General features: G+C 38.9%; 1 protein-coding gene across 1 annotated transcript; it reads right to left on the bottom strand.

Moving 5' to 3' along the window:
* Positions 1 to 3,409: 3,409 nt before the first annotated feature.
* Positions 3,410 to 25,065, bottom strand: LOC113946614 (cytosolic phospholipase A2 epsilon-like). The gene is made up of 21 exons (XM_027642176.1): positions 25,039 to 25,065; positions 24,665 to 24,748; positions 22,714 to 22,786; positions 21,761 to 21,897; positions 20,816 to 20,947; positions 17,843 to 17,883; positions 17,367 to 17,409; positions 16,565 to 16,628; positions 14,735 to 14,901; positions 14,500 to 14,592; positions 14,099 to 14,136; positions 12,780 to 12,915; positions 11,249 to 11,385; positions 10,000 to 10,222; positions 9,232 to 9,346; positions 8,086 to 8,223; positions 7,494 to 7,601; positions 6,829 to 7,020; positions 6,133 to 6,299; positions 5,127 to 5,307; positions 3,410 to 3,985 (listed from the first exon to the last, which is right to left on the bottom strand). The coding sequence occupies exons 1-21, from the start codon at positions 25,063 to 25,065 to the stop codon at positions 3,747 to 3,749; spliced, it is 2,535 nt and encodes an 844-aa protein (XP_027497977.1). The 3' UTR covers positions 3,410 to 3,746.
* Between the last annotated feature and the right edge of the window lie 2,742 nt (positions 25,066 to 27,807).

Genomic DNA, 27,807 nt, shown 5'->3' with positions numbered 1-27,807 from the left:
AAACATTCTAGAGGCATTCAAAAAATGATAGCCAGATGTCACATTAGAAAATAATTACTCAGAATTAACACATAAAGCAAATTAACAAACATAGTGTCAGATATTCCGTGGGTATCGCCTTTCAGTTTGTTTTCTTTTTTTCTTTTTTTTTTAATGTTTCCACAAGCTACAAAATCCACAAAGACCTAATCAGGCAAATCAAACAAGAGCAAACAGTTCAAGTCAAAGTCCAGTTACACAAAGGACCTAAGCTCAATAATCTCCACAGACAAGATTTACCGTGGATGAAAAGTGTCACTTTCCCTCCCTATGGTGTCAGATTTCCAACTCTGAAAAATTCAACTTTGGCCAGATAATTTTTGGCTGCCACTAATCTAAAGCAACTCACTGGTATTAAAAAAAAAAAAAAAAAAAAAAAAAAAAACCTGAAAACAAACAAAACCACACACCAATACACATATATTTATATGGGGGTTTTTATATATATATATAACTTTCACATGAATATGTTGGCATTTTATTTTCATGTTTCTACATAACTTACCTTCAGAAAATCTGTTCTTCAATACTCAACAGTATTTTGTATCACATAAACTCAAAAATAAGATTACATTAAACGCAAAAAGGACTTCCTGAAAAAGTATTCATGGAGAAGGTGACAGAGGGCACAAGTTAGAGGAAAAAAGTCTGAAAAAACCTTATCATCCATTCGTAAGCAGGAGAGAACTTCAATCTGAATCTGAATTTAAATTCATGAGAATGAAAAGTACAAAATCAGTCATTGAAGAGAGAGATCACACTAGCCAATGGGGTGAGGGTATTATATTTTTGCTTAAGAGGCTATTCTGATTATGACATATATGAAGGAGGACTTCTACCTTCAAAAGACTATTGAGAAACTTGATTAAAACAATTCCACATGCCTTCAATATGTTTTAGAGAGATAAAATCTCGTTCTTCCTACTCACTCAGATGAAGCAATTGGGCTGCTTTACCATCCAAAAATCATCACTAAAGTGTTGGCTCATCTGTTACCAATACATGCCACCTTCCCTTCAGACTTGTTGCAACTGAATTTCAAATCCAATACTTGTCTCAAAAAGTAGTAGTTCACAACCTTTATCTTTGCCTCTCCTTGTGCTCTGTAGCTCTGAGCATCCAGCAGCACCTCTCTCTGCCTTTGCAGGAACCCTCAGAGGTTGCCTGACCTTTACAGGTTCATTCAACATTTCAAGCACTGTTCAAGTAGCTTTTTTGCTGCCCTACCCCCATCGGACCACAGGTGAGAGGAACACCAGCACCAGCCTGTGTCAGCTAATTACCCAGTAATTAGTTTGTCATAAATATGACAAGACACATAGTCCAAGACCTTTACAGGGAAATCTAGAGCCAATTCCAATCTGAAACAATTCTCAGAATATCAGGAAGTCACCTCATGTTACCAGCTAATTAAGGGGGTAACTTCATCCACAATCAGCCTGAGAGATGTGTGAGCCCTAATAGAGTCTACAAAGATTTACAGTTAATTGTTTTGAGTATCATGCCACTACATTTAGCAGAGCTTGTGTGACAGGTCACAAACAGGTGTTTTCAAAAAAAAGAAATTGTTGCTGACCTACCTGGATCTTAAATAGAGCAATTACATCAATGCTGAATCACTTTGAAAAATCCAGCTGATATGTCACCAAGCCTCAGCTCCTTCCTTAAAAGGAGCACCAGTAATACTGAATGTCTCTCCTCTGTTATTTTTGATGAATAGCTGGCAAGTCATTCAAACAAACGTCTCTTCCCCTATCATTTTATGCTGCCTTTCACCATCACATCACAGGCAAGATGATGAGGTATTGCTGAAATGTGAACAATATGAGCAGGTTTTAATAGAATGTAAAAAGAAGCCTTTCCTTCCCCATGCAAGAAAGCAAATGAGTCCATTTTGGAGGAAACTCAGAAGCCACCAAGGTAAGACCACCGAACTTGGGTCTCTCAGGGAAAGCGTTAGTCTCATGCAGTGTTAAATTCTTGGAGCCAGGTCCTAACACAAACATCAGCATTTTTCTGACTTCCCTCAAGTCAAAATATTGAGATGCTAAGCTAGACCATTTGGATAGCCTAAGATTTTTCACTGGCTTGCTCAACAGGCCCAGATTTCTTAAAACAGACTCCCTTTCCTCAGCTCATTTTAAGCCATCCTAATTTTCTGGATCTGCTGCCAAAAACACACATCATCACCACACCTCGGGTGAGCAAAGCTGAAGGCTCAGCGCCAAGTGTTGCAACCACCAAAAACCAGTCAGTGCAATATACGAGGCACAAACTGTACTGCCTCTGTTAAATCTTCCTGGAGTTCTGATAATAAATCTTGAAAATCTTTAAAATACTTAAAAGATTCCTTGCAAAAGGAATTAATCACATTTTTAAACCCTCATTTCATTATTGTTTAAAAATAAACTTACAGACATAACTGAGCTGTCAGAGTGACATCTTCCTTTTCTTCTTTGCTTACAGAAAACTATTGCAGTCTTGCTGGTGACACATAACACCAGATTATCCTACCCAAGAGCAAGAAAAGAAGGTGAAAAACTGGCTTTCTTCTTAAGAGAGCAGAGTTGGAAAAGAAAGATTTATCAGTGACTGAAAAAAAAGAAAAGTTGTTGCACTTGACCACTTCAGATTCATGAAAATGAGACGCAAAGGTTACTGCCAACAGTTTCCTATTGTGAAAGGAGACTTTGTTTGTTTAATTTGTATTGCAGCAAAGCTTGACAGACACCTGCTAGTGATATCTCCTGTTAATTGAACCAATGCACAGAAAAGAGCTGTCTTAGGGGTAACAATGTTACCTCTTGCTTAAGAAATAGAGACCTGTAAGACCAGACGACTGAGCCCATTATCATCTGACCACGACACAGGAGAAGGAAAGAAGATGTCATGGTCCTATGGTAATGTAGACATACTGCAATATACAGATGGATTTGATTTTTTTATATACTCATGCCAGTGTATTGAATGAGATGACCACAAAGGGGAACAGAAAGGGCTGATGGAAATATATGCAAGCCAAGTGCTGTACTCCATGTTACTAAATAAATACCTCGGCATTTTCAAATACCAGTATTTGGACTAGTAAACATCATATTATCATTCGAGTCATCTGCACTCTTAAAAGTAGTTTCCTTCCATTTTTCATCTTCCACGGTTGAAGTGGCAGCTTTTCTTTCATCCTTCCTCAGAGGTTTTTAAAAAAGCTCTTTGTTCCCTCGATATTTGATTTCTTGGTATCAGAAGCAAGAATAGCTTTTCCCCAGATCAACTTACTAGCTGAGCTGAGTCCATGGAATTTAATTAAAAAGCCATACACCAATGATTGTAGCTACAAAACTCTTCTTCTTAATAAGATTATGCATGGGTACTTAGTATTTGAACAGTAGCTATTACAATGTATGTATATTGTTACAGACAACAGTAAAGATCTAAGAATGATCAGTTAAATACATTTTCTTAAGCAACCATTTTTCTAAGACAAGTATGAAAATCTCATGAACTTTCCCCTGTCTGTGCTTTGGATGGCAGTGGGAATAAAACTGTAGCAGCAGCTACACACTGACCACTACACTGTTGCAGAAGTCAAAGGAGTTCATATCAAATTTTGTTGCCATCGTGAACATCTGCGAGCTTGCAGATTAATATTCATTAGTCCAGTACCAAAACATTTACATATCTCCTGGTGAGATTCAACAAAATATACTTTAAGAGAATTTATGTGAATGAGGTGATGAATAGTTTTTAAATCGCTTCTTTCGTTCCACTGCAGTTTGAAAAGCCTGAAGAATTAAGTGTTTATTATTCAGGATATTGTAGCAGCACAGGTTAAGCAGCTTATTGAAATTCTCTTCACTATACGTAAGCAGACCAGTGCCATACGGAGCAGTACAGTTGGACACGTCTACTCTTCCCTGCTCCATCTCTGCGGGACTGCGCTCCATGTCTGGAATAGGAACACGGCAATGTTATTGATGTGGAAAACTGCTACCAAGCAATGCAAAATACACAGTTACAGACACACAAAACTGAATTATCTCCTGAAAATGGTTCAAGGTTTAATTACTGCATAGGTACTATGTCTGTTGCACTAACAAAACATACAAGCTTGCTGTTTGACTACAGTTACAGCTGATCCAGAAGTGACCAACTGAACAATTTTTCCACGTAAAATGCTTTCCTCTCTAAATCAAAGTTTTGCAACAGAATATTTCATTTTTTAAGATTTGGAATTTTGTATGTTTAACTTCCCAATTGAGTACTGAGATGTTAGCTCTTATCTACCAACTGGTAGAAAATTTTGCCAGGAAGCTCCTGGATTGGGAATCCTCCCTCTCAGGTGGCTGAGATTTTAAGCACATGCAGCAGAATACATAAGATGATGAACTGCATGAGGTCTTTTCCAATAAGCTGATACATGGATTTTTGTTCATTTTTTGAGGAAAGTTTCCTGGATCATACAAAATTAGCAAGAAAAAAATTGGAGTTGAGCCATGCAAAAGTATTCGTAAATTGAAACTGAATTTGCCAAGTAGGTTTTTTTCTGGTGAAACAAACAAATTTCTACTATTGCTGAACTAAATAAAACAATACAGCAATTTTAAAAAATTACAAGTATCAAAGCAACTTGCTACCGTGGCAAAGCCTTTGCTTCATCATATGTTTTCAGCGCTTTCTGTTCTCAATTCTTTTTCATGTAAAAAAAAAAAATAATAGGAGAAATTCTACCTTTGTTAATCAAGTAAATATCATATCTCTTTACAAGACTGTCTGATGACAGTGTTAGCTACCAGTGGATATAACTTAATATCTGCCTCTTCTCCTTTAATATCAAAGGAACACAAACTGTTTCAGCTGCCAGATAAGGGGGTTTCCCTCAAGGTATAGCTATTCATGCTTTTAATTTTGAATCTCTTCAGTCCAATCCCCGATTAGTTGACCAACACTAAATGCATCACAACAGGACTGGAAACATACTAATTTAGCCAACTCAGAAGCTTGCAAGTGTCCTGTTTTGGAAGAGGAACAAATTCAATGAATAAACTGGATGTGACAACCTCAAAAAATTATTAATGCTGTTAACTTACTTGGTGCCTTGTATTTTTGGAAAGTATCACACACCAGTGGAAAAAAGGCCAAGATTGGTGCCTCTAAGCTATCCTCAAACACATAGCACTCCTTCAGATGTTCCCGGTCTTCCTGGTTCAGCTCTGTGCTGGGGAATGGGATACCATGCTCCAAACAGTACTCTGAGAATAGGTCCAGCGGCTGGTTCAATAGACAGGAGAGTTGCAACAAAAAGAGAAGTGGAAATAAGATTACCAAGTCCCATAACTGTTATTTTGCTGCACTAGGCAATCTGGGATTGATTTATATGTTTATAAATAATACTAACTAAGCACTGGAACAAGCATATCATCTTGATTTTAATAGATCCTTGGTAATAGAAATTTGGTTGATTTGCTAACACTTTAAATTTTCAAAGCAAGGTTATTGTTTTCTGAAATTTATGTGATATTCAGAGCATTTTTCTGATTTAGAGGATTTGAGTAGGGAACCTGTCTGATGACAGGTTCTTAAATGTTTGCATTCAGTGCATCTAACAATCTATGTCTTCAAATCCTCTTACAAATAAATTACATTCATTTCAATCAGATACAGCCCTCAAGTTTCTTCAAACAGCAAAATAAATGTCTGGGTGAAACTTATGCCAACACCAAGAGTCACACATAAAAGAAAAATTCCGAGTTTTCATTCAAAAATTTCAAAATTGTGTATTAACTAATTACACTGTAAAAGTTATTTAACTAACTATGATGGAACTTGGTACCAGAATGACAGTCTGCAGAGACGCATAGAATAGGACATTTGTGAACTTCTATTGTATCTATGTTCATGTGTATGTCCCAGTAAGGTACTGAAAACAGTCCTGATAGAAATATTATGGTCACAGTGTTGAATAGTATCACTAATACGATCGTTTAACTCAATTAAAATTTCGGGGGGGGGAAAGAAAGAGAGAGAGAGGGAGCTGTCATGGTTATTCAGCTGCTGGAGTCATACAGACAAAGAATCACTGCTTTAAAACATCACCAGAGTCTGTGATCCTCCACTGTAATTTAAATGCAGAATGACATCCACTTTTCTCTCTGGCCTCAGAATGGGTGGGCAGCTGGTGTTGATGAAGAAGGCTGTATCTATCAGTTTGAGGTAGTCACCCGTTTCATTTAGCTGATTGGGAGAAGAATCCAGCACTGTATCTGAAAGTCAAAACTTGTATTATTAATTACTGCAGGACCAAGTCCATTTCTTTTCCAAATTAGCATAGCAAAGGAAGAAAGAAAAGACAGTCCACATGTATTAGTCTTTGACACAAAGCCCACAGTTAAATATTTGTCTTTGACATAATTTTAGCATCTATAGCTCAACTCTGAGATCAGTAAGAGGGAGCAGTTTTGAGACTTGGCTTCATTCAAAATGATACATTATGCTGCTTTTTCAACTGGTGTAAATTTGTGGCTATTCCACTACTTCCATGGAAGCTGCAAGTCATTCTTTCATGGCTTTTCTTAGGAAAAATTCAAGCAAGCCTACTGTGGTTTCTCCAAGACAGAAACAAGACCAGCAGTAAATCATCTCGGGTTCAGCAAAACTAGTTCCATAAATATATTAATCAAATAATACTAATCAAAATTTGCCTTTATGATAAAACTTATCAAGTATTTGTCCTCAGCAAGTATCAGCACTCAAAACATCTTCAAAGATGCATCTAAACCAATTTACTATTACCTTTCCACATGCAAAAGCTCTCATTCTCTAAATACTTTTTATGTAGCTGCAAGCCCTTGAGAAAATTATGGTAAGTTGAAACCACTGGCCGTCCAGTCATCATTTCTCGAAGAGTATTAGAAGGGTAACCTTTGGGAATGGATAAACAAGTTGTCTGTTCATGCGGCTTCTTGGGCAGAGCAGGGTTCTCTTCTGGAGGAAAAAGAAGAAGAGGGTATATGTCTGCATTTGCTTAGAATGTTTCTCTGATACTAATAACAACAAAGAAAGGGGTGCTGGGCAGCCAAACTGCTGTGGCCACCAGCCCCATCTGTGATTGAGTGCATGCACCATCATGCACAGTGTTCTGGGCAGAGGTGCATTCAGTGTCACACCATCACCTTGTTGTTCCCTGTCTGGCCTCTCCCTCCCTAAAAGGCTTCTGGTAACACTCTTGTGACTAGCAACACTCCCCGGGGATGTTGCACAGTGAGTAGCACAATGTTTTTTCCTGTTTTCCAGTGCAACTGTTTCTCTCCTGCTTTTCCTTCATTCCCAAGGGCTTGTTGTCTCCTAACCCAGAAATAGGACACAAAGACAAACTCTTTACCAAATGTGAGGTTTCACATTTCAGAGAAGTGTGAAGATAATGCAGATACAAGAAAAAAATAATCTAAACAACTAACCAATGTCATGCTCAGTGTCTCGGGTCCATCTGTGCCAGAAATCCTCTGAATGACCCGAGAGATAGACAGCATCCATAAAATTCTGGGAAAATATATTACTCCATGTGCCTTGAAAATTAAAAAAAAAAAAAGTGTCATACTTAATACTCGCTTGAATTTTTAGAGCACAGTTATGGCAATCTATTTGGATTCAGTTTCTGGTTTAGTTATTAAGTACTATGAATTCTCACATCAATATCAAATGCCATGCCATTTCCCATAATATCTGGCTTACGACCAGGTCATTTTAGAAACTTGGCTGTGCATAATAGTCAGGTTGTGATTTTAAATATTTCAGATGATTAGTTCTCGTGTGTGTGTGTGCGTGCACATGTGAGTGTATACATAAGTTCTATTTTGGTCTAACCTAAGATGTTTAGCAAATTAATCACATTTGCCTGAAGAATTTGTTTCTTCTTTTGTCACTTTTGGCTCATTCATTTGAGATTGAAATTACATTAGATACATTATCTGGTGTACAAGTGCTGCTACTTGCAGATCACCTCTGTGTAGCCAACTATAAAGGTGATGTTTTTTGGAGATAGCAAATTACCTTCCAAGAAGCAGATGTGGGACTCTGGGATCTTCTTCATCCGATGACCCATGAAGAACTCACTACCAAAATCTTCTGAACGAACGAAGGCCCCATATTTCAGGAGACCCACCTCGTAAGGTGTGAACTCCACCCATTCTGCAAATAATGTATCAAAACAGATTTATTACAGCCACCTGAACACATGTAAAAAGCAGCTTAAAGAATCAAAATCTGGAAGGTCAAGGCCTATAGCTTCACCATGGTGGTGACAGACATTTCAAACCACCATGGTTTGAAACAAACAGATGACCTTTTACATGTTCATGTTAGATACATGCATGCAAAAGCCAAATTCAGCTCCTCCACTAACACTGTGAAAATCCATTCAGGCTGGGGTTCAGATCCATTTCTGCACTAGGAAGCAAAAATTTGGGCTGATTGCTAAGGCCCTGCACAAGATATGACATTTTTAGTTCCTCTGAGTCAGCAATGACACCAGCTACCATTCATTCTTAAGACTCTCAAAATCACAGCCTGTGAGGCTAAAAAACTTTGACCAAACCCCCTCCCCTCAAAAAAACCTTGGCTGAACAGACTAGGACTGGAGATGTGCCTAAAAGCAGATGATCAGGTTCAGTTGCAGGGCTTCCTGCTCCACTTGGGCCAGAAAACACTGTGGGAATACTGATCAGGATCACTGATAGGGGCAGCTGTCCCTCCTCAGATCCTCTCTGGCTGTGGGGAGCTGCCTCCTGCTCTCACCCCTCTCTACATCTTCCCTTCTTCTCCCTTCTTTACCCTCTTCCTCCCTCTTCACAGCTCTCTTGGACTACTACTCCCTGGGCAGAAGACCCAGCAGCTAAAAGGGGTTGTGAGGAGTAGGTGGGGACAAGAGAGAAAAAGAGCAGCAGTGGCGGCTCTCAAGGCTGCCAGCAAAAGGTATGTCCATCTCTCACAGGGCAGTGTCTACAACACAGGTATCTTTCTTCCACAGTATTAGGATGCATGTTTTTCATGTAAGTAAGAAACCAGGTATGAAGACAGGAGGAAAAGAAATTATTTAAAAGGTGTTTTGGTTTGGACTTACAGTAAAAGCTTTTGGCATCTAACCAGACTTAAAAGGAAACTCTTTAGAGGTATAGAAGGCTGTATGATAATCTTTACCTTTAAAATCCAAAGTGCTAAAGTTATCCTTGACATTGAGGGACAGGTATACAGGCAGTGGATTCTGCCCCCGATTTACTGCTAGTTGCTGATCTGAGAGTTTTTGAGTACTTTCCTGTTTAAAAAGAACAGAAGTCATTGTAAAAGATAAACATGATGCATGGATCTAATACAGTATCCAAGCATGGTCTGTCAGTGAAATATCTACTAAACCTCAGCAACTTCAGTTGTTTGGCCACACAAATGCGTTCAGGTGTTATCTGCCATGAGCCTTCGCCAAAGCACTATCATTGATGCTCATGGGAATTTCTTCATGTGCTGGGACAGGGCAATGTGAGAAACTTGTCTGTACAGTCACTAGGATATGACTTGCTTTAAGGAAAAAAAAATATTTAGCTGTCTTGGAGGTGCTGCAGAGAAAAGTCAAGCAGGACCCATTTCCTTCAATACAGTTTTGTTTGCTCGTATAGATTTATATTGCTGTGCCTGAACTTCATTCTGTCAGAGCCATCTTTGCTCTATGTGTTACTAGAATGATCACTTGGCTTGAAAATAAAGCTTTCTTAACATTTTGAATTTTTTATATGCTCAGACATCTACCCTAGATGCTTACATTTTAGTGTTACTGTGCTATTATTCTTCTAAAAAGCAAAAGAATGAGCCCCTCAGAAGTCTTGATAACCTCTCCTGTAACCGAATCCAGAACCTTAGATGTGGAAAGTTAGAAATACTCTGGAATACATGATATATATATATAATATAAAATACCTGATTATGTAGCATACGATTAATGAAGAGTCCCCATAAATCTGTAAAGGACACCTTATGCCCCTCTTGCTTTCTCTCACAAAGCTCATTTTCATAGTATTTCATATCATCCAATGAGAAACAGTGCAGCTTGCTCTTGATCACATGTTTCCTGATATCACTAATTGGCCCTCTGAGATCCTTCTGTGACCAGTTTGCATCTTCATATAACTTTGACATGGTCCTGGATAAAAGAAAGATATTGTGAGTCATGACAGGGTACATGACAGTTCATTGGACTTATTACACACAGAGTTGGGTTTTTTTCAGGCTAGACAGGGCTCTTGCTCTCCAACTTTTACCTTAGAAGAGCACTTCAAAGCTCAGGCAGAATTTAGACCATACAATGATTTCTTTTTGCTGTATAGAAACATTCAAAATCATCCTAGCTTGTTTCTTATCAGAATCGTAAGGGTAATAAAGCAATACTAATAACTCAACACAAGCTTTTACTAGATTCAGCCTTTCAATATCCAGGTTCAAGCCACAGCTTCTGTCTGAGGCCAGCTCCCTCAGCTGCATCAGACGCTGTGTGAAACATTAAGCTGGAGTTCGGTGGTGAATATTGCCCTGGCCAAGTGTGAGAGCCCCCTCCTTGGGCATGCAGCAGGTGGGTCACCTCAGACTCTTGGCATACATAGGGCCAGACTTGAGCTGGGCCAGTTCCCAGAGCTCAGGCAGATTCCAGTCACCCCCTCTCATCTCCACACTACTTGTTGCAGTTCCGTTTCATGTATCTTTTTAGAACAGCCCTCCAGAGGCAAAATGTTTCTAAATCCCTCAACCCCTCCTAGCTGTGCAAGGCAGTCAGCACTGAGCGTTCTGGTAATTCACCACATTCCATATTTCTCAGGGCTTTTCTTTTAAAGTCTACTCTTCAGAGATGTGTAGGAGTTGACAAATACTACAAGAGGATTTCTGAAGTGTAACGTGCAACTAGATAACAGTTACAGGTAAACCATCCCGGCTTGTGCTTTTTTCTTTTAGTTTCTGCAAACACTTCAGTGTAATTATAGAAATACTGTAGTTCTCATTCAATTTGTTTCTTGTAACTAGAAGAAATAAGGGCTACAGCACTAAGTAGTCCCATGAAATGAATACCAAAAGGAAGCCAAGCATCGTGCTGGGTAAATTCATCAGCAAGGCAAATGTTCCACCAGGTTATCACTTTGCTAACACAAATGGCAAGCACAAGCCCAACTTTCCTTACCATGTTGTGGCAGATAAACCACTGATGTATGAGATACAATCCAAAACACCTAACTCCTGGAGAGCCAGAAGACTGCCAAACATAGCTGTCATGGATCGCACTCCCCCTGCTGTGGTCACGACTGCCACCACTGGCACCTGCTCAACACACAAAGAGTTGATCATCACCAGATGAAACAGAGAAGTAATGGCCATGCAGAAAAAGTAACAGCAACACCTGATTCAGGTAGGTTTTAATTCAATTCACCTCCTTCATGGCAGTGCCTAGGTGGGTGTTTGAGTTATGTAAACTTTGGTGGGACTTAGTGTATGCTGAAAGCATTTTCCTGATCAGTGATGCTTTAGTGAGTCAGAAGCTCTAAGTATGGTTCTTGTATGGCATAATCTATTTTCAGATTTTCTCAATGTTTTTAATTTTTCCTCACCTTTTTGCCTCAAAATACATTTTAAAACGTGAGGTTTTAAAAACTGAGGTCAGAGGAGCAGAGCAAAAGCAGCCTGCATAATTTTTTCTTCCTCTGCAACATTGCTATTTCCCAGGCAGATGGTGCAAAGCTTTATAGATCTAACACCATCCTTCTAACCCAAATTACCTCCACCTTCCCGGATACTAATGCCATGTGTGTTGTACTTTCCTCAAGGATGCAGCAATTCTGTTAGACACCCTCCCTTTTCCCCATAGGTAGCACTTATCAAAAACTGAGACAACAAATATTCAGTTTTAGGATCATACAATGCCACTACCTTTAGTCTTGTGTTCATTGTATTTTACCATCTGCCTGGGGATTCTGGTTTGCTTTGTGTTTTTTTTTTTAATTAATATGACTCAGTAGCTCTTTATTCTGATTTAATAATAACAAGTTCTATTCTACTTGTTATTTAAGTTCATGAGCACTTTGACTTGGTTGACAAATGGTGTCCTGCATATAGAATCAAGGCTTGGATGTGCTGGGACCCAAACAGAGCAGTGGAAGAAATACCACACAGGCACATTCTCTTGGACTCTTGCTCAAGCACCACCAGCCCCATAGCAGATTACTGTCCTCCAGTAACACAGCAGCTACCTCTGAGTTCAGGGATCCCCAGGAGAGGAGGAAGCAAGAGGTAACACTGAAAAGCACACAAGACAGATGCTACCATACCAGTGTGCTACAGGAGAGTTGCAGCCTTCCTCTATAAGCCTTATATAGCAGCAGAGAAAAGTGTCAAACAGGAGAAATGGTCTCAGTCTAAGCAATCAAATTTCCCCAACCTTGGTTATACATACCTTTGTGTCAAGAAATATGGTCTTTGGGGGCCCCGAGTGAGGATGGAGGTTGGCAGAGAATAAAGGAGCTATAACCAGCCTCATGTTTCATCCTCTCTGTCAAAAATTCTTGGATATGGTCTTATGTGCAAATGACAATCTGGCCTATATAATGTTGTCTAGAATACGTAGAAGAGCTATATGGGTACTCATGCAAGTACATCATATCCACTTCTTTCAAAGTGGATCATAATGCTTCAAGTTCCCAAGATGTTGTCCCACATACCTCATCTTCCTGCAGGTCTTCATCTAGATGAAGAACATTTTTCAGAGCGGCAGCAACCACTTTCTTCCTTTTACAGATGAAATCCCGCTCTTCTGCACATAGATCAAACCCCAACCGCACATCTAAATTTTTGCAACTAGAGCATAAGAGCAGTACAAGACATTACCTGCAGGCCTTTCCTAAAGCAATAACAATAAACCAGTTTAAAGAAAGGATCCTTCCCTGTACATGAAGGTTCTCCTGCGCAAATGAAGGAAGGTATATGGATATCACAGACACTCTATTTCCGCCTTCCTGTGGAGATTTTAGGCCAAAATTATGTCCTGAACTATTTCACATAATCATAAGGAAATTAAATAAATAAAATTATCTGCTTATTAAAACCAAAGAAATTAACTGAATTCAAGTTGTTTCACACTGAGCCCTGATATCTGGACACCTCTTCACATTCTCTTGCTATGTATATGTTTCCTGAAGCACAGTGAGAGTGTAAGCAGTTATTTAAACTTAAAACACTTTAGGTAAAAGGACCCTAATATCAAGTTAGGCTTATCTCTACAAAAAACTTGTGCTGCAACTACTTCAGTCAGAAGATGTCTTTTAAGTGTGTGCCTTAATATCACACTTAATAAAGCGTGTACGTTATTATAAATATCATGTGTATCTTCATTAATTCCATAACTTATATTTTCACAGGGCTACTGTTTCAGGGGGTTTTTTCAACCAAAAGATTATTTTGCGTCTTCTCTGAATTCAGTAGAAATCTCTTGCTTATCATCCACCTGCAACTAAGGCTTGCAATGTAGCTAACTCATCAGTAGGGGGTAATGTTGCCCTTCCGAAAATGTCTGCAAGTCAGTCAATAAATTAATTAATGTCTATGTGTTTCATTGAAACGTGTCAGAAACGTGTTACACATAAAGGTGTATCTATTATAGGTAAAGGTTACAAGACACAGGGATTCTTAAGTATCAAAATGACAAAGCACCAACATTAGGAAAAACACTGTGTTTTTCCACCTGTTCTATTCTAAGCACTTACCAACCAATTCAAAAGCTTGCATCATCTTATTAACCCTTCCCCCATCTTTATCCAATTACTAACTTTATTCTTAGTTTTGAAATTAGCTACTTGAAGACCAGGAATCTCACAGAATATTCTAACTTGGAAGGGACCCACAAGGATCATTGAGTCCAACTCTTAAGTGAACAGCCCACTAAGGGATTGAACCCACCTGTAGCTTCCTTTCATCTAAAAATGATATTATGAAAGGATAGGAGATGGCCTAAGTAATCATTAAAAAGAAATAAAAGATTTACCCATTTTCCTCGTTCACAGACACTTCATAAGATTCCCCCTGAAAATCAAGAATGAAAACACCATAAATATTTAATAGAACTAAAATTTTTCAAAAGCAAGTTTTATGGTATTAGTAATTATTCAAATATATAGTTTAATGATATATCTTTGATGTCTTCTTAGGTCTTCAGCACACAATTATCACTAGGATCCTGCTTTTGAAATACTTTTAAATCAATCAGTAATTCTGACTATCCTATTTTTTCTTCAAATAACAATTGTATTTCCAAGTGTATGCAGAGCTGAACATACATATAATTCAGTTAATATATTTTTAATAAAAAATTAACACCCAACCAGATATTACATATATAGTTTACACTTGTTGAAAGAATTCCAAATGCTGTCAAAGGATACTCACTCTCATGACTGTCACTTCCTTTCCCAAGTCCAGGGAATAGAGAGGCACAGCCAGGGGACTACTTACACCCATTTCCCTTCTAGCTGAGCCACGCTGAAATAAATAGGGGGGAAAATGTTATAAGGAGAAAATTATTTATAAACCATAGGTACAAAAATACCAGAGAAGGGTTAACTCATGATGCTTCTCCCAAAAGTTACTTTAAGTGTTATCACCATCCACAAGCAAAACATACACAACAGAAAACATGCTCCTTTGGCAGTGTCATGAGCAGTCTGGGTTGACTGTGCTTGATATAGTGGAACCTAGTGGTTTCACTGCTTCCCCGTCTGGAGTGAGGACCTATGGAAACATCCTGGGTTTCTTCATAGGATCCTTTCATTGTGAACGTGAAATCTCTGCCTAAGAACAAGAAGCAAACCACAGAGAGATGTTAATTAGCCCTGAAAAATAAGAAATAAAAATGCCCCAAGTAAAGTTTCAGTCTTGGACTGCAATGTTTTTCCTCATCCCTAACCAATGTGCACAAGGGCCTGACTGATAAAGCAGAAGGCTGGTGCAGCATTGCACCACACAGTGCATAGGCAGCTTCTCCCCTATGCATCCCCTGCCCTTACTCCCTCCTCCTGGAGCCTCACTACTATCTCAGGAATTCTCAGCCTTGATTAATGGCTCTTGGGCAGTTAAGGTCCCCTTGAGCTAATCAGAAACACTGTCTGTTCCCACTAGCTTCTGTCACCTAACAAACTGCTGTTGTTTAATAAGCAGCCTTGGAACCTTAACTTTGTCTGAATCACAGCCCAGGTGGAAGAATATTATTTTTACTGGACTTTTCAAGGAAAACTCTGCTAACTACTGACAGAGATGGTGGCCAGGATAGAAATTGAATGATGGCTAAAGCCAATCATCTTGAGACCTTAAAACAGCAGTCCTAAGTGAGGTCTTTTGAACTCACCCAGACTGCAGCAGGCTGCACCAGCACCCCCATCTAAGCAGGATGCCTTCTCCAGCTCTCAAGTTAGTGATACTCAGAGGACTGATCCCAAAAGCTGGCAATAGGGTCTAGGCCGATCCGTCCTCTAAGCTCAATCTTTCACCCACTGAGAGATGCAAAGGCATCTGAACGTAAGTATTTCACTGACCTCCAGGAGAATTTTTAACAGGTACCTTTGTCCATACTTATTTGTGTGCATGCATGTGTGAATTGATTTAAATACCCCACAGCAGGTGTAGTATGAATGTTACCATCTTACACTCATAATTAAATTACTTACTTTAGTGCTTACAGCAAATGCTATTGAATCATTTTGTCAATGTTAAATTAGACAATGATTAAGTGCCACTAAATCCTTTAGGGATAAGCCGTGATCAAGTCTGAGACTAATTTTGGCAAGGAGGTCCACTCTGAACCTCACGACTCAATGGAAGGGTCTTCCTCACTCCTTGGCACCCTTACCCTTTTCCATCTTTAGCCTCCTCAGTCTCCACGTAAATAATTTTAGACTGATTCTAATTTGATTTTCCTTTGTGTGTTCCATGTATGTAGTAAGTAATAGAGTGAACCTTGCAATCAAATTTTCTTGCACTTTTGCAAATTTATATTAAACCTGCTTTAGCTGATACCTTTGCCAGTGATTCTTTAAGCAATCTAAACCATTCATTTTTGACATCCTGCCAAGTGACAGAGAGTATGTGTTAAAACAGTGGACGCCACTAGCAGCATTCACACCGCCTGAGTTTCCACTGTAGTCTTTGCCCTCCTGAGAATTGTGTCTCCCTTGTTTTGCTTTCTGTTCTCACCACAATATTTCAGTTCCATCACACTGCAGTGATGTTTCCAAGTCTCCTAGCCTTGGGAGAACCTTCACAGTTTCCCTTAAGCTACACAGTTATGCCATCTTCAGAGAATTCTCACTATTAGCAACTAGGTAATTCAGGAAACACCTCAATCCCCAAGCAGCTCTGATGCAAAAGAGACTAAAACAGATCAAGTATTTATCTAGATTCAGCTGCATTTCCCGTAGCATAAAAAGCAGTGACAAACAATTTCAATCAGTAACCTCACCCGTGTAAGAGTTCTTCATTTTTGTTTCATTCACATGTACTTCCAAACAGGAAACTTCGCGAGACTGGAAAAGATAAGCAATAAAATCACTGGTCACAGAAACAGTTCAGGATTCTCACTGAGGACCTAGGGATCCTACAGAAACACTGCACTCAGCCATGATAGTCTGTGGACATAAAGAAATTACAGAAGCGGATTATCTTGTATAAATATTGCAAGCAATACTGCTGTCAAGGGAGCCAATATAATAAGGGATCTGTCCCATTACGTTTAAATACCATTCAATTCCCAGCAGTTAACGCAAGAAATTTTTCTCCCTAGCTAGGCCATGCTTTAAATTTTATCTACAGAAGAGTGAGCTGAAGGATACCTACAGCTCTGCAGAACAACTGGACTGATGGGCCTATACTTTAATACCTTTTGGATGAAGGTGAAACTTTCCAAGATGCTGCTGCATAAGAAGAAGTAGCAGCAAAGGAGCATCACACACTTGGACATGGTATGAATAGAACTTTTGGCTCCAGGGTAGACATTCAGTAGTCAACCTTGCAGTCACATTGGTTCACTCCCTTCCCAACTTTCCTTGTTTACTGCCATTTCAACACTGAGCACCTCATTGGCATTGTGGTAGGGTGCTGGTCCAAGTCCCTCCCAAAACAGAACGCACTATAGCCCCAAACAAATTCAGAACTTCACAACCACACCTGTGTCTCATCTGAAACAGAATAAAGGCATAGCTATTCCAACCACATCCTTCAGTTCTGCCCTATCATAAGAACATTTGGATAAAAAAAATAATTACCACTAGTACGCCATTAGTAATGATCTTCTCAGATACACCTGGGCTGAAAAGCAAAACCAAAAAGGTTTATTTAAAAGTGGGTATATAAAAACTAAGCTTTTAAAAGCAAATAGTTCTCTGAGCTCAGTCTTTCTAGCTGGCAAGTACCATCAGCACTTCTATCTTTCCCCTCTTTCTCGTGGTCACTGTTCCATACCTCCCAAGGACACTCATTCTTTCTTACCTCTCCTGATCAATATCATCTCTCCTTAGGCTGAATTACAAAATAAACACACTCTCTCAGCTATAAATAATAAATGAGGCTATCACTCAAGAAGGGATTGCACCAAATTCAGGAGAGAAAAGCAACCATGGGGAAGATGCTGAGATACGATGTCTGAGCACCAGGACGTGGGGCCATTTTCCCAGTGCTGCATTACCTCTCTAAAAATGCAGTTTTCTGATGACAAATTCCGTAACATTTAGGCTTTACTCACATGTTTTCCAGTAGAAATTCCACTTCTAGTTCTTCCTGGTTCTGAAAACAAGATTTATTTTTAATGTAAAGAAAATGAATGAAAAAATATTTTCCTTTGATAGGGCTCTGATGAATTTTTTATAACCCTCTCTTGCAAAGTTTTTTCATTCTCACTCTCTCTACGTCATAATGTAAATGGATGGAGTCTTCTGTGGCCACCCTTTCATTTCACGTCTCCCCACCACTCCACTGTTTACCAACCAGCTCTCCCCACAAAAGGAAGAGAATTAAGTATCACGGAATAGGGAGTGAAGGTCCCATTATGCATTTATTAGTAGGATAAGACATGAGTCAATCAATGCCAAGAAAGGGAGGTATAACAGGTGAATCATGTAGAACATACTTAAGAATGAATGGACCTAGTATGGTGAATAAATGAGCAGTGTGCCTGGGTTAAAACAAAATAATTTGCAGAGTATAGTGATTAAATATTAAAAAAAAGGCAGGAGAAGGGACCAAGTTGGAAACTAAAAACCACCAGGGTGAAGGGAAGAAGATGACTGGAGCTGTGAAGGGGAATCAGGGAAAGAGCTCATGAGAAACAAATCAAGAGTAAAGAGAGGGAAGAATATAAGAACAAGAATAGCAACAGAGAGAGTAACACATCAACAACACAAGAAGGATTGAATAACTGTATTACTTCACTCCAGCCATTTGCTGCTTGCTGTGTGGGATACTGCCAATCCAGGAAATATCACACAAAAAACATGTATCAGAGAGATCTTCTATATCACCCACAGGCAGGAAAACACTAATTACTGGAAGATATAAATCTCTTTATGACAAGTGATGGCAACATTTTTCATTCATTTTCAGAACAACTAACATTTACTGCAAAATATTGCTTCTGTCTGGCTGCACACATACTTTAACTTTGTGAAATTACTGTGAAAACAAAGGCAAGTGTGATAATACAGCTGCCGTGATAAAATCATCACTACAGTAAAGGTGAAGAGTAAAGTTGTATTTACTAGTTCACATCAGTGAAGGAGACATCTCTGATGGCTGGATCTGTGGTATGTAACCCAGCAGCAGGTGGTTCTGCTTGCTAATTTCTCCCAAAGTCTCTGTTTCATGAGAATTAGATTGTTTGCAACAATCTGTAATAGAAGGCTGGGACACAGATTTTAGAAAGCAGTCACCTTGCACAGATGCAAGAGAGACTGTATAAAGTATCAGACTGTGACCAGTCTGTACTATCCAAACTCAATGACAGTCTGTTTCAACCTTGTCCAAAGAACAGCAGAAATAAGGTTCAGAAGACCATGGCTCAGAATACTTGCCTAATAGTGCTTTTCTTATGTTCCCACTCTTATTATGATGTTTTACACACACTCATACAAATTATATTTCTATTAAGTCCCAGTCACGTTTTTGTGGGTGAAAAACCCAGAGCATAAAAACGCAAAGACTTGTTAGGTCACAGTGAGCAAGAGGTACAGCAAAGCAATCCTGCTGTTCTGACATTACCCATCTGACCTCCTCAGCTCTTCTTCTAGGATACGTTGATAGATGAAAGAAATCATTATGGGCAGAGCTGTCAGTACAACCTATTATTAAGGTTGCCCAGCCTGTTCCATTACTAAGTCACTTTAAAAAAAAATAATCCTAAGTCTTCCAAAACTCCATTCACAGACCATAACCTGTGATGCCTCATAGGCATCAATTCATCATGATTCAAAGAAGGACAGCTTGACCAAGACATTCCTGAGACAAAGCTCACTTTGTCTGACCTCCCCTACTTCCACCTTGCTAAACCAGTGGGTTAAGACAGCCCAGCACATGCCTCAGAGCAAACTCATGGCTTGAATCACACCTCAAACAATATCAGTCATATGAGGCTTTTTCTAAGGAAGGCTGTAGCGAGCTGGAACAGGTTTATTAAGCAATCCTTAGTAAGGACTGGCCTTCTAGAAGAGTAGTTAATAAACACTCTTCAAAGCAATAGTTATACAAAAAACAGGCAAGAGGATTTTCCAAAGAGCCTGACACAGTGGTTTAGAAATAAATGGAGCACACCAGTTCCTAGGAACTGTAAACTGAAACCCTTGTCAGAGGCATGAAAAAGCCCTGAAGTTCCACTAATACACACCCTCCAAATAGAGAAGATGCTATGTTTTGCAGAAAGTAATCTGAGTATGTATTCTGCTCTCTTAAAAGATGAGTTTGATTTCTCCACCTGTCCTTTTAGCAACTTCACCCACATAACATTTAATAAGATACTCTTTATCTCCACTTTAATACAACCAAACACAATATTCTTTGAGATACAAGCAGCAAGTAAAACTCTTAGGTCAGACACTGACCTAGAAGAAAAAATAAAATACAGATGAGATTCTCATTCATCAAGGTCTGTCCATTCTGTGCTGGCTCAGCCACTCTAAAAGAAATTTTTAACCCTACAACAAAAGAGCATAAACAGAGTTGTTGAGACTTTTTTTCCTAAAGTCGTTTATCAGAAGGAGAAAAAAACCCTAAGATACTATCATTAGAATGAAATGTTTCATTACCAAGCACATTATCTGAAAGAGCAGGACAAAATTCCTAATGAAGCTGAGAGAAAATACCCCCTAGCTGCTTGGAAAGGGGTCAGGTTTGTTCCCACCCCTGTCAGTCTCCTACAACAGCAATGAGATCCCTAATGATCAGCTTCTGTCAGTCTCCTACAACCGCAATGAGATCCCTAATGATCAGTTTCTTCATTTTTTGCTCTCTCTGTTTTTAACAAAAAGTGGTTTTGAAATCTAAAAAAAAAAAAAATTCAGACTATAAAATCCATTTTGTATCTACTTACAATCACAACAGAGTGTGGTTTCTGACCTCTCTCCTAAAATGCAAGCATTTAAATACTTTCAACAAAGTATTTCTGTGTGAGAACAACTTCAATGGGACAAAATTCTGAGCAAGAGTATTATTTTATCTGTCCACTCACCTCTGCATTCAACTCAAAATTCAAGTGAATTTTTTCTCCAGGTTGGATTTTAGCTACATCAAAGCGAACAGTCATAAGCTGATCATCTGGCGTAAAAATATCCTCATCACAGACTGTCATCTCCAGGATGTTCTGAGGAGAGAGGCAGAGAAGGAGGCAAAATATATATTCTGGGACTGCTGAGCCCAAAAGGAAGCTCTAGTAAGAGCCAACCTGCAGACCTCATGTTGTTCAATGTGGACAGACTCCTGAGACAGTGTGGAGCTCAGCTCACAGCCCCTGCGGCTCAGACTGCAAAGTCAGGGACTACCTTAGAAGAGGTAAGTCATCAGATCTGGCAATGAACAAGAGGTCAAGGGGCAGGCAGCATTAAGTGACAGGCATGATGGTAACATGCACTGGACAGAATATGCTGTTTATCAGATCCTTTGTGGATTCACAATTACCACCTTGAGAAATTTTGACATTTCAGCAAAAAGTAATAAAAAAGGGAAAAAACTTAGCCCTTTGCAAATAGAAATTAAAGCACATGAACAAATTCTTTTAACTGGATTTCAATTGTAGGGATTTCCCTTGCAGTCCCTCAAGGCTCAGAATACCCATAACAGCGTGAGAAGATGCAGCACTACTATACAATAAGACGCTGACCCTCTGTCTAGGCCTTGTATCATTTGCACTCTGACTGCTCATTTGTTTCTGCTAACTCTGCAAACATTTTAGCAATTTTTTACAACTGCTCTGGGACAGAAAGAAGCATTCAGCTTTATTTCAAATGTTCCATAACCTTCTGAGCTTACACTCATTTTTCCTGTTACCATCCTATTCTTCAGTGTAACTGAGTTCAAGCTGTGTGAACCTCAAGACTCTCATAAAGAGCCTGCATGCAGCAGGTGAAGATGCCCCCTTTAGAAAGCACCTGCTCCTTATCACAGCCACAGATCCCACCTTTACTTCACTTTGTATCACGAAGTGGAAAGTTTCGTTCCAGACAGGATTCCTGCAGTTGCATACAGTTCTTGTCCGGGCTTCTTGACATGAAGCTGTTGGCAGCCACAGCTTGACATAGCAATCAGTTTGGCTCCCTGTGTTAACAAAAAGTTGCTTGATTAGTACAGCAGTACTTTGTTATTATTTCTTTTGCCCAATCAGGGATAGAAAATATTAACCTCTGAGAAGTCCTAAGTATTTCATTAGATACAAAGGAAAATAGTCTGGGGTTAGAGCTATTTAACTTTCTTATTTACATTTATGTCAGTTCCAAACAAAAGCCAGTTTAAAGCACTAATTCTATTTGATAACAAAAGCCAAAATATTTCATTTCAAAAGTACTGAACTAAGTCTTCCGTCTCTTGTGATTTTTTTTACTCCTATTTTCAACTATTTGCAAGGCTCCAAAAAAAAAAAATTATGTACAACTTCACTTCCTGAAATGTCTCTTTTTAAAATAAAATGAAGTATTTCTTTTTGAGGATTTTTTGGACCTGGTTCTAATTGTAATCACAAGTCATCCACAATGATATAGCAATGAAGAGACAAACACAGCAGCATCTAACACAACTACTAATTATTCCTGTGTCTTTCATGAAGATGCCCCTTTCAGAAGGGAAATGGGCAACCTGTGGATAAAGGGGCACTGAAGAGTTAGGAGAAAGGGAAATATCACAGAGCAGCCAGTTAAGGGAAGGATAACTACTTTCTCAAAACTGAACTTCTATTCTATTTAGCTTCTGTTAACTGTTTTCTAGATTATTTTGAGTTTAAATGAAAACAGATACAACTTCTTCAGCCAAAAAAAATGAGATATTATTGTAATCCAAGCAACAAGTGTACAAGAGCATTAAAATCAGATGGCAGTCATTTTCTTGCTAACCTATAAGCAGACCATCAGTGATACTTACACAGATCTGCTTTGCGGACATTTCTCATGCTTATAATTGTTACAGTAAGACAGCACAACTGAGGTACTTCCAGCTGCAGAACAATGAAAAAAAAGCCTTAATTATTAGCAATATTAGCAAATAACTCAGATATAAATAACATAACCTATTCCATAGCATCACAAAGGCCAATCTCTCATTAATGTAGTGAATATGCTTTTATTTTAACTATTTGAGACATTTTCTGAGAAAAAATACTTCCTTCTTCTTTGACATTATATCATGTCAGATTCCAGTTATGTTTAAGATTCAGTTGTCTAAAGATTTAGGTTTTGGAGGTTAAGTTTTCATGCAAGGAGTAGGAAGAAATATCACAAGATAGTTTTCACCTAAAAAGTCATTCAATAATTGCCCATTTAAAGCCCAGCTACTTTTAAGCTACAGGGTTTGCTGCTTAAATTTCAGGCTGAGGGCAATGGATTACAGTAAAGTACTGCCCAGTGTGCCAGCCTGGGGACCACGGGATGCCCTCATTCCTCCAGCAGGGACTGCTGTCCATCTGCCACGTAACATTTCTGCAGAACAGGACAAGACACTCTCCATATTAGAATGCCCTGCTCAAGATATCACTGCTACTGGCCAGTCTGGCTGTGGGATATGTAACACCATAACGTTCTTCACTATACCAAAATACCTGACCCTTAAAATGAAATAAAGGACTAAAAGAGGGTAAGAACAGTTCTAGAAGTGAACAGGATTCCAAAACTCTTCAGTTATACCAGCACAAAGCAGGCTGAAATCAGAGGTTTCTTCCAGTTCACACATAGGACAGCTCCCTATAAGGCAGCTCTCGCATTTCAGTGCAAATTTGAAATTGCATAAGATTGAAGAAGCTGTATTGTTTTATATTTTTAGGCACTGTGTGACACTGAGTAAAGATAACCCGTCATTCATAGCTAGGGTCTCCATTATTCAAAATGAAACCACATTAACACAGCATGGAGAACTGATATATGTACATAAACCAGGGTTTGTCAGAAAACTAGAACTCAAGAAAACAGGAATCACTAAAGCTTCTGCAGAATTTTTGGCAGCAGTGTTTCTGGAGACAGAGAATGAAAGGAGTATACAATCCAAATTGCTGAAAGGTCAACTTTACATCCCAAATGCAGAGGATTAATGTTTCATTCTCAGCGATAGTACCATCCATGTCCAGCAGTTTGGAGAAAACTCATTCATGAGATGGCTTAAGTACTAAGCAAATATGCAGACATAAACCTAATTATTATTCTATAGTGCTAGCAGTTAGTGAATTCACTGTTCTTCCAGATCTATTAAAGAGTTAGCCTCATACTTTTGCACTGAATGCACCTGGGGAGCAGATTCAGGAAACTCAGGAGGGAAAAAAATACATCATAAAATTTTTACTTTTTGTTTAAGTTATTTAATGTCTTTTTATCCAGACATTACTCAGAAAACAGAATAATTTCTAACTTATCCAGTATGTACCATATTCAGCACCTTCCAACACCTTTTACCAGTTCATCTTCATAAAAATTAGCATTTAGAAAAGTGGCAGACACCAGAATAATCCATTTTAACTACTGATATGCCTCCATAAAGTAAAGGAAAAACAATTTAAAGACTAAGCCTTGGGTGTTACGAGATATGATTACCATCATGTAATGATGCCACAATAAACCAAGGCTAAAATCCAGCTCTCCTAGTTCCTTGCCCAGCATTTAAACCACAAGTTCATTGCCTTCCCAATGCGTAAGTCATGGAAAATGTTCTGCACTCTAGAGAGCATACTCACAGAAGAAACAAATACTCCCTTAACCGTTAAAAAAATATCACCTCTCACAACAACAACAGTTAAACTTAGGGAGAGACAGGAACGGCTCATGGAAGATTGCAGGTAGCACAGCCAACCTTTATACCCTACAACTTTGTCCATGCAACTATACAGTACCTCATCTTCAGTGCTATATGGCCTTTCATAATTCCTCCTCCTGATTCCAACCTTCCTGTGTGGGTTTGCTCGGATGAATCGATCCTGGGGACAAAGAGCCAAGAGAGGGGCAGGTAATAAAACCCAGCAGTCATTTTCACTTTCTACTCAGATACACCATGGCAGCATCAGGGGGCCCTACCATTTCTACTCTTCCTGATGGGATACATCTCCATCTAACCAAGACCATCTGTCTGCTGCTTTTACTAATAAATTTGCCCACTGTAGATGCATTTTACTTTTAAGGATAAAAATTCCCCAAGCATTTGCTTTTCATGAATCTCAACCAAGACACCCGAACAGATCCTCCTGCCCCACTGCTGATTTTCACTTACCAGAGGGGAATAAGCTGATGATCCCATTTTCTCTGCTTTATAGAAGGCAACACTAATGCTCCAGTCTGTATGCCTCCCAACGCATAGATGCTCCTGGACCACAGTATTTTCCAACCAACTGTGGCCGGGAAGAAGAGCTGTATAGATTGAGTCACAGCTCCACCTCCCACTGATTTCAAAAGCAGAAATGATGCACTTGTTCTGTGCCACAAAAAGACTTGCCTTTTTTTTTTTTTTGACAACACGTTAATTTGGGGAAAAGAAGGAGATTGGTCAAACATTCTATCATAGCCTAATCCCAAAATAAAGTAGTTATCCACTACTATAAGTTCTGAATAACCACACACAGAGGGATATCCTGGCGTAGTTGCAACCCTCACAATCTAGAAAGGACCTAACAGAACATTGCAATTATTGATATCTACTGTTACTTTCTGTAGTCCTAAAATCTATACCTGTGCTTTAACACCACAGAGCAATCTGGACATTCAAACAGCAGCATTCCAGCTCCCACCAACTTTTCCAGTCAGATGCACAACTGCAAGAGTGCAGTGTGAACCAAGTTCACCACAAATTTCAACCACAACATGGAGGCTGGCTCTCAGTCAGAGGCAAAAAGCTAAAGAAAACAGCTTGTTGCTTTCTTCTCTCATTTCTGTTACATATGGGATGTTAAGGGCTCAGCAGAGCCAGAAGGATCTTTTGTTATTGAAATGTTTTTAGTAACAGTGCTGCCTTCAATTACATTATGTTAGAAACTCATATAAGCTTTAACACAAATAACAGCATACAATTTTTTCCGAAATATTCAAACATCCTTGTTAAAATTGTCAAGTCTGATTTCTTTTTAATTATAGAATAATTTCCCACTCTTTTTCGGTAAGAGTACTCACTACATAAAAACAAAAGTACCTAGTACTATTACTAAAATATGAAAAAAGGAAGTCAGCTATTGCATTAAATATTATTAAAATCACTAAAAGCAGTGGTTATTCAGTAGTGAGAAATTGCAGTTGAAATAAGTATTTTTTAGAACTCATTTCTTATTTTTTAGAATTCTCAAGTCGCTAAGTCAAACTGAAAACCCTTTTTAGAAACAGCAAGACTTATTATAAAAAAAATAAAAACCTGATTTTTCAACCATTTCTAATGAAAATGGAACAGTTATGGAACAGTCTTATTACAATACAGACCTATTTCCCTTTGATTATATCAATAATGTTTTTGAAGTAACACTCTCTAATTTGAAACAAGCAATTCAGCTCACAGGGTTACAAGACACTGAGAACAATAACCATCACATCACCTAACTCAGGCTCCAAAGTCTTTTCGTATTTGATGACAGTGGATTCTCTTCAGCTCTTGAGAACAAAAGTTAGCCATCCAGTTAGATAATATGGCATGTTCCTTGCTCAACTTGCACTCTTTCCACAATATCCACATTTGGACCTTTTATGGATTCCATAAATTAAATTAAGCAATATTAACTGCTGAAGCCACTATATCACTACATCACTACACTACACATGCTTATTCTGCACATAATGAGAAAAAAAAAATCCGGCTAAACAGCTCTCCCATCCAAGAGCAGACGTAGCCCAGCCGTAGTAGGAAATTACATGATAATAAGATCTTGTGCATCACAAACCATGAGGCGAGTCAGTCAGGAAGCCACAGGCCAGGAGACAATATAGTATTTCACCAATACCATTATAACAACAGAAGTCCTCAGCAATACTAGCTATATGGTGATACGAGGTCTGGAGACGTACAGGCACTTGAACTGGGCCACAAAACTTGCAGCAGGGAGCCTGGGGGGGCAGAGGAGCAGAGCGCTGGCAGCAGAACCAGCATAGGCTCTGCAGCCTCTTGAGAGGCAGTTGTGAGAGCTGGAGGTGCCCACTGATGGCAGAGATCCCAGATCAATTTTGGCACAGGCGCAGAATCACTTTCCTCTCACAGTAATTTAAGACAGCTAGTCGATGATTTCTCCAAACTCTCACAGGGTTTCTACAGCTATTTGACAGCTCATATTTAACATCAAATATAAGGCAAAGGGGGAAAAGTCTTCAGAGTCTGGCTCACAAGCCTCACAAAACTTCTGAGAAAAAGGTGTTGTGACAGAGACCTCTTGATCTGAGCACCAATGCACCAATGCTGTCACAGGGTCCAGCTTAATTTCTAAAAATACTAGTGATTTTGTTTTTCATAACCACATAAACAAAAGCTATTGGGCACCATCTCTAGATATCAGGCTTCATTTACATGACCCAAATAAGCCATTCCAAAACTGAATAACTCATAATCCTTTTTGACTTAGTTTCTGACAAAATCTGAAGTGACAGTGATTGAAATACATAAGAAATGCAGTCTTCATGCAATTTTCAGTGTAAGGCATTTGGTTAAAATGAAGAACAAGAGACATTAAGCTGCCTTTCCTGCTTTGATAATACAGAAAATTCCACTGAAACATCTTTCTTGTAGGACAACAACAAATAAACTCTTTGACTTAATATTGTCTGCTGCACACAAGCTGCACAACTGTACTCAAACCCTGTTAAAGTTCTGTTCTAACATACAATTCAGTATGGCCAGAAAAAAATATTCAGACTCACATTGCAAATTTAGGCCTTATTTTCAAGCAGTTGCATCAATTTTCTCAGGTTATTTCATAAGTATGTCAGTGCAATCTGAGGTGAGTTGACACAAGTGACAATGACAGCAAATGCACAAGCTGCTTTCTGTTACTGCTGAGGAGACAGCTCCCAA

Source organism: Corapipo altera, unplaced genomic scaffold, assembly GCF_003945725.1.
Source record: "Corapipo altera isolate COAL_440 unplaced genomic scaffold, ASM394572v1 23b, whole genome shotgun sequence".
Classification (NCBI taxonomy): Eukaryota; Metazoa; Chordata; class Aves; order Passeriformes; family Pipridae; genus Corapipo; species Corapipo altera.
This window is presented reverse-complemented; position numbering and strand designations above follow the sequence as displayed.

What these genes read in the sequence shown, in the direction of transcription:
- LOC113946614 (XM_027642176.1), bottom strand. Translation starts at nt 25,065, where the DNA reads ATGGGATCATCAGCTTATTCCCCTCTG. An exon ending in CATCAGCTTATTCCCCTCTG is followed by an intron (nt 24,749 to 25,038) that starts GTAAGTGAAAAT and finishes CTTTGTCCCCAG; the next exon opens with GATCGATTCATCCGAGCAAA. An exon ending in AGACACTGAGCATGACATTG is followed by an intron (nt 7,021 to 7,493) that starts GTTAGTTGTTTA and finishes TTTTTCCTCCAG; the next exon opens with AAGAGAACCCTGCTCTGCCC.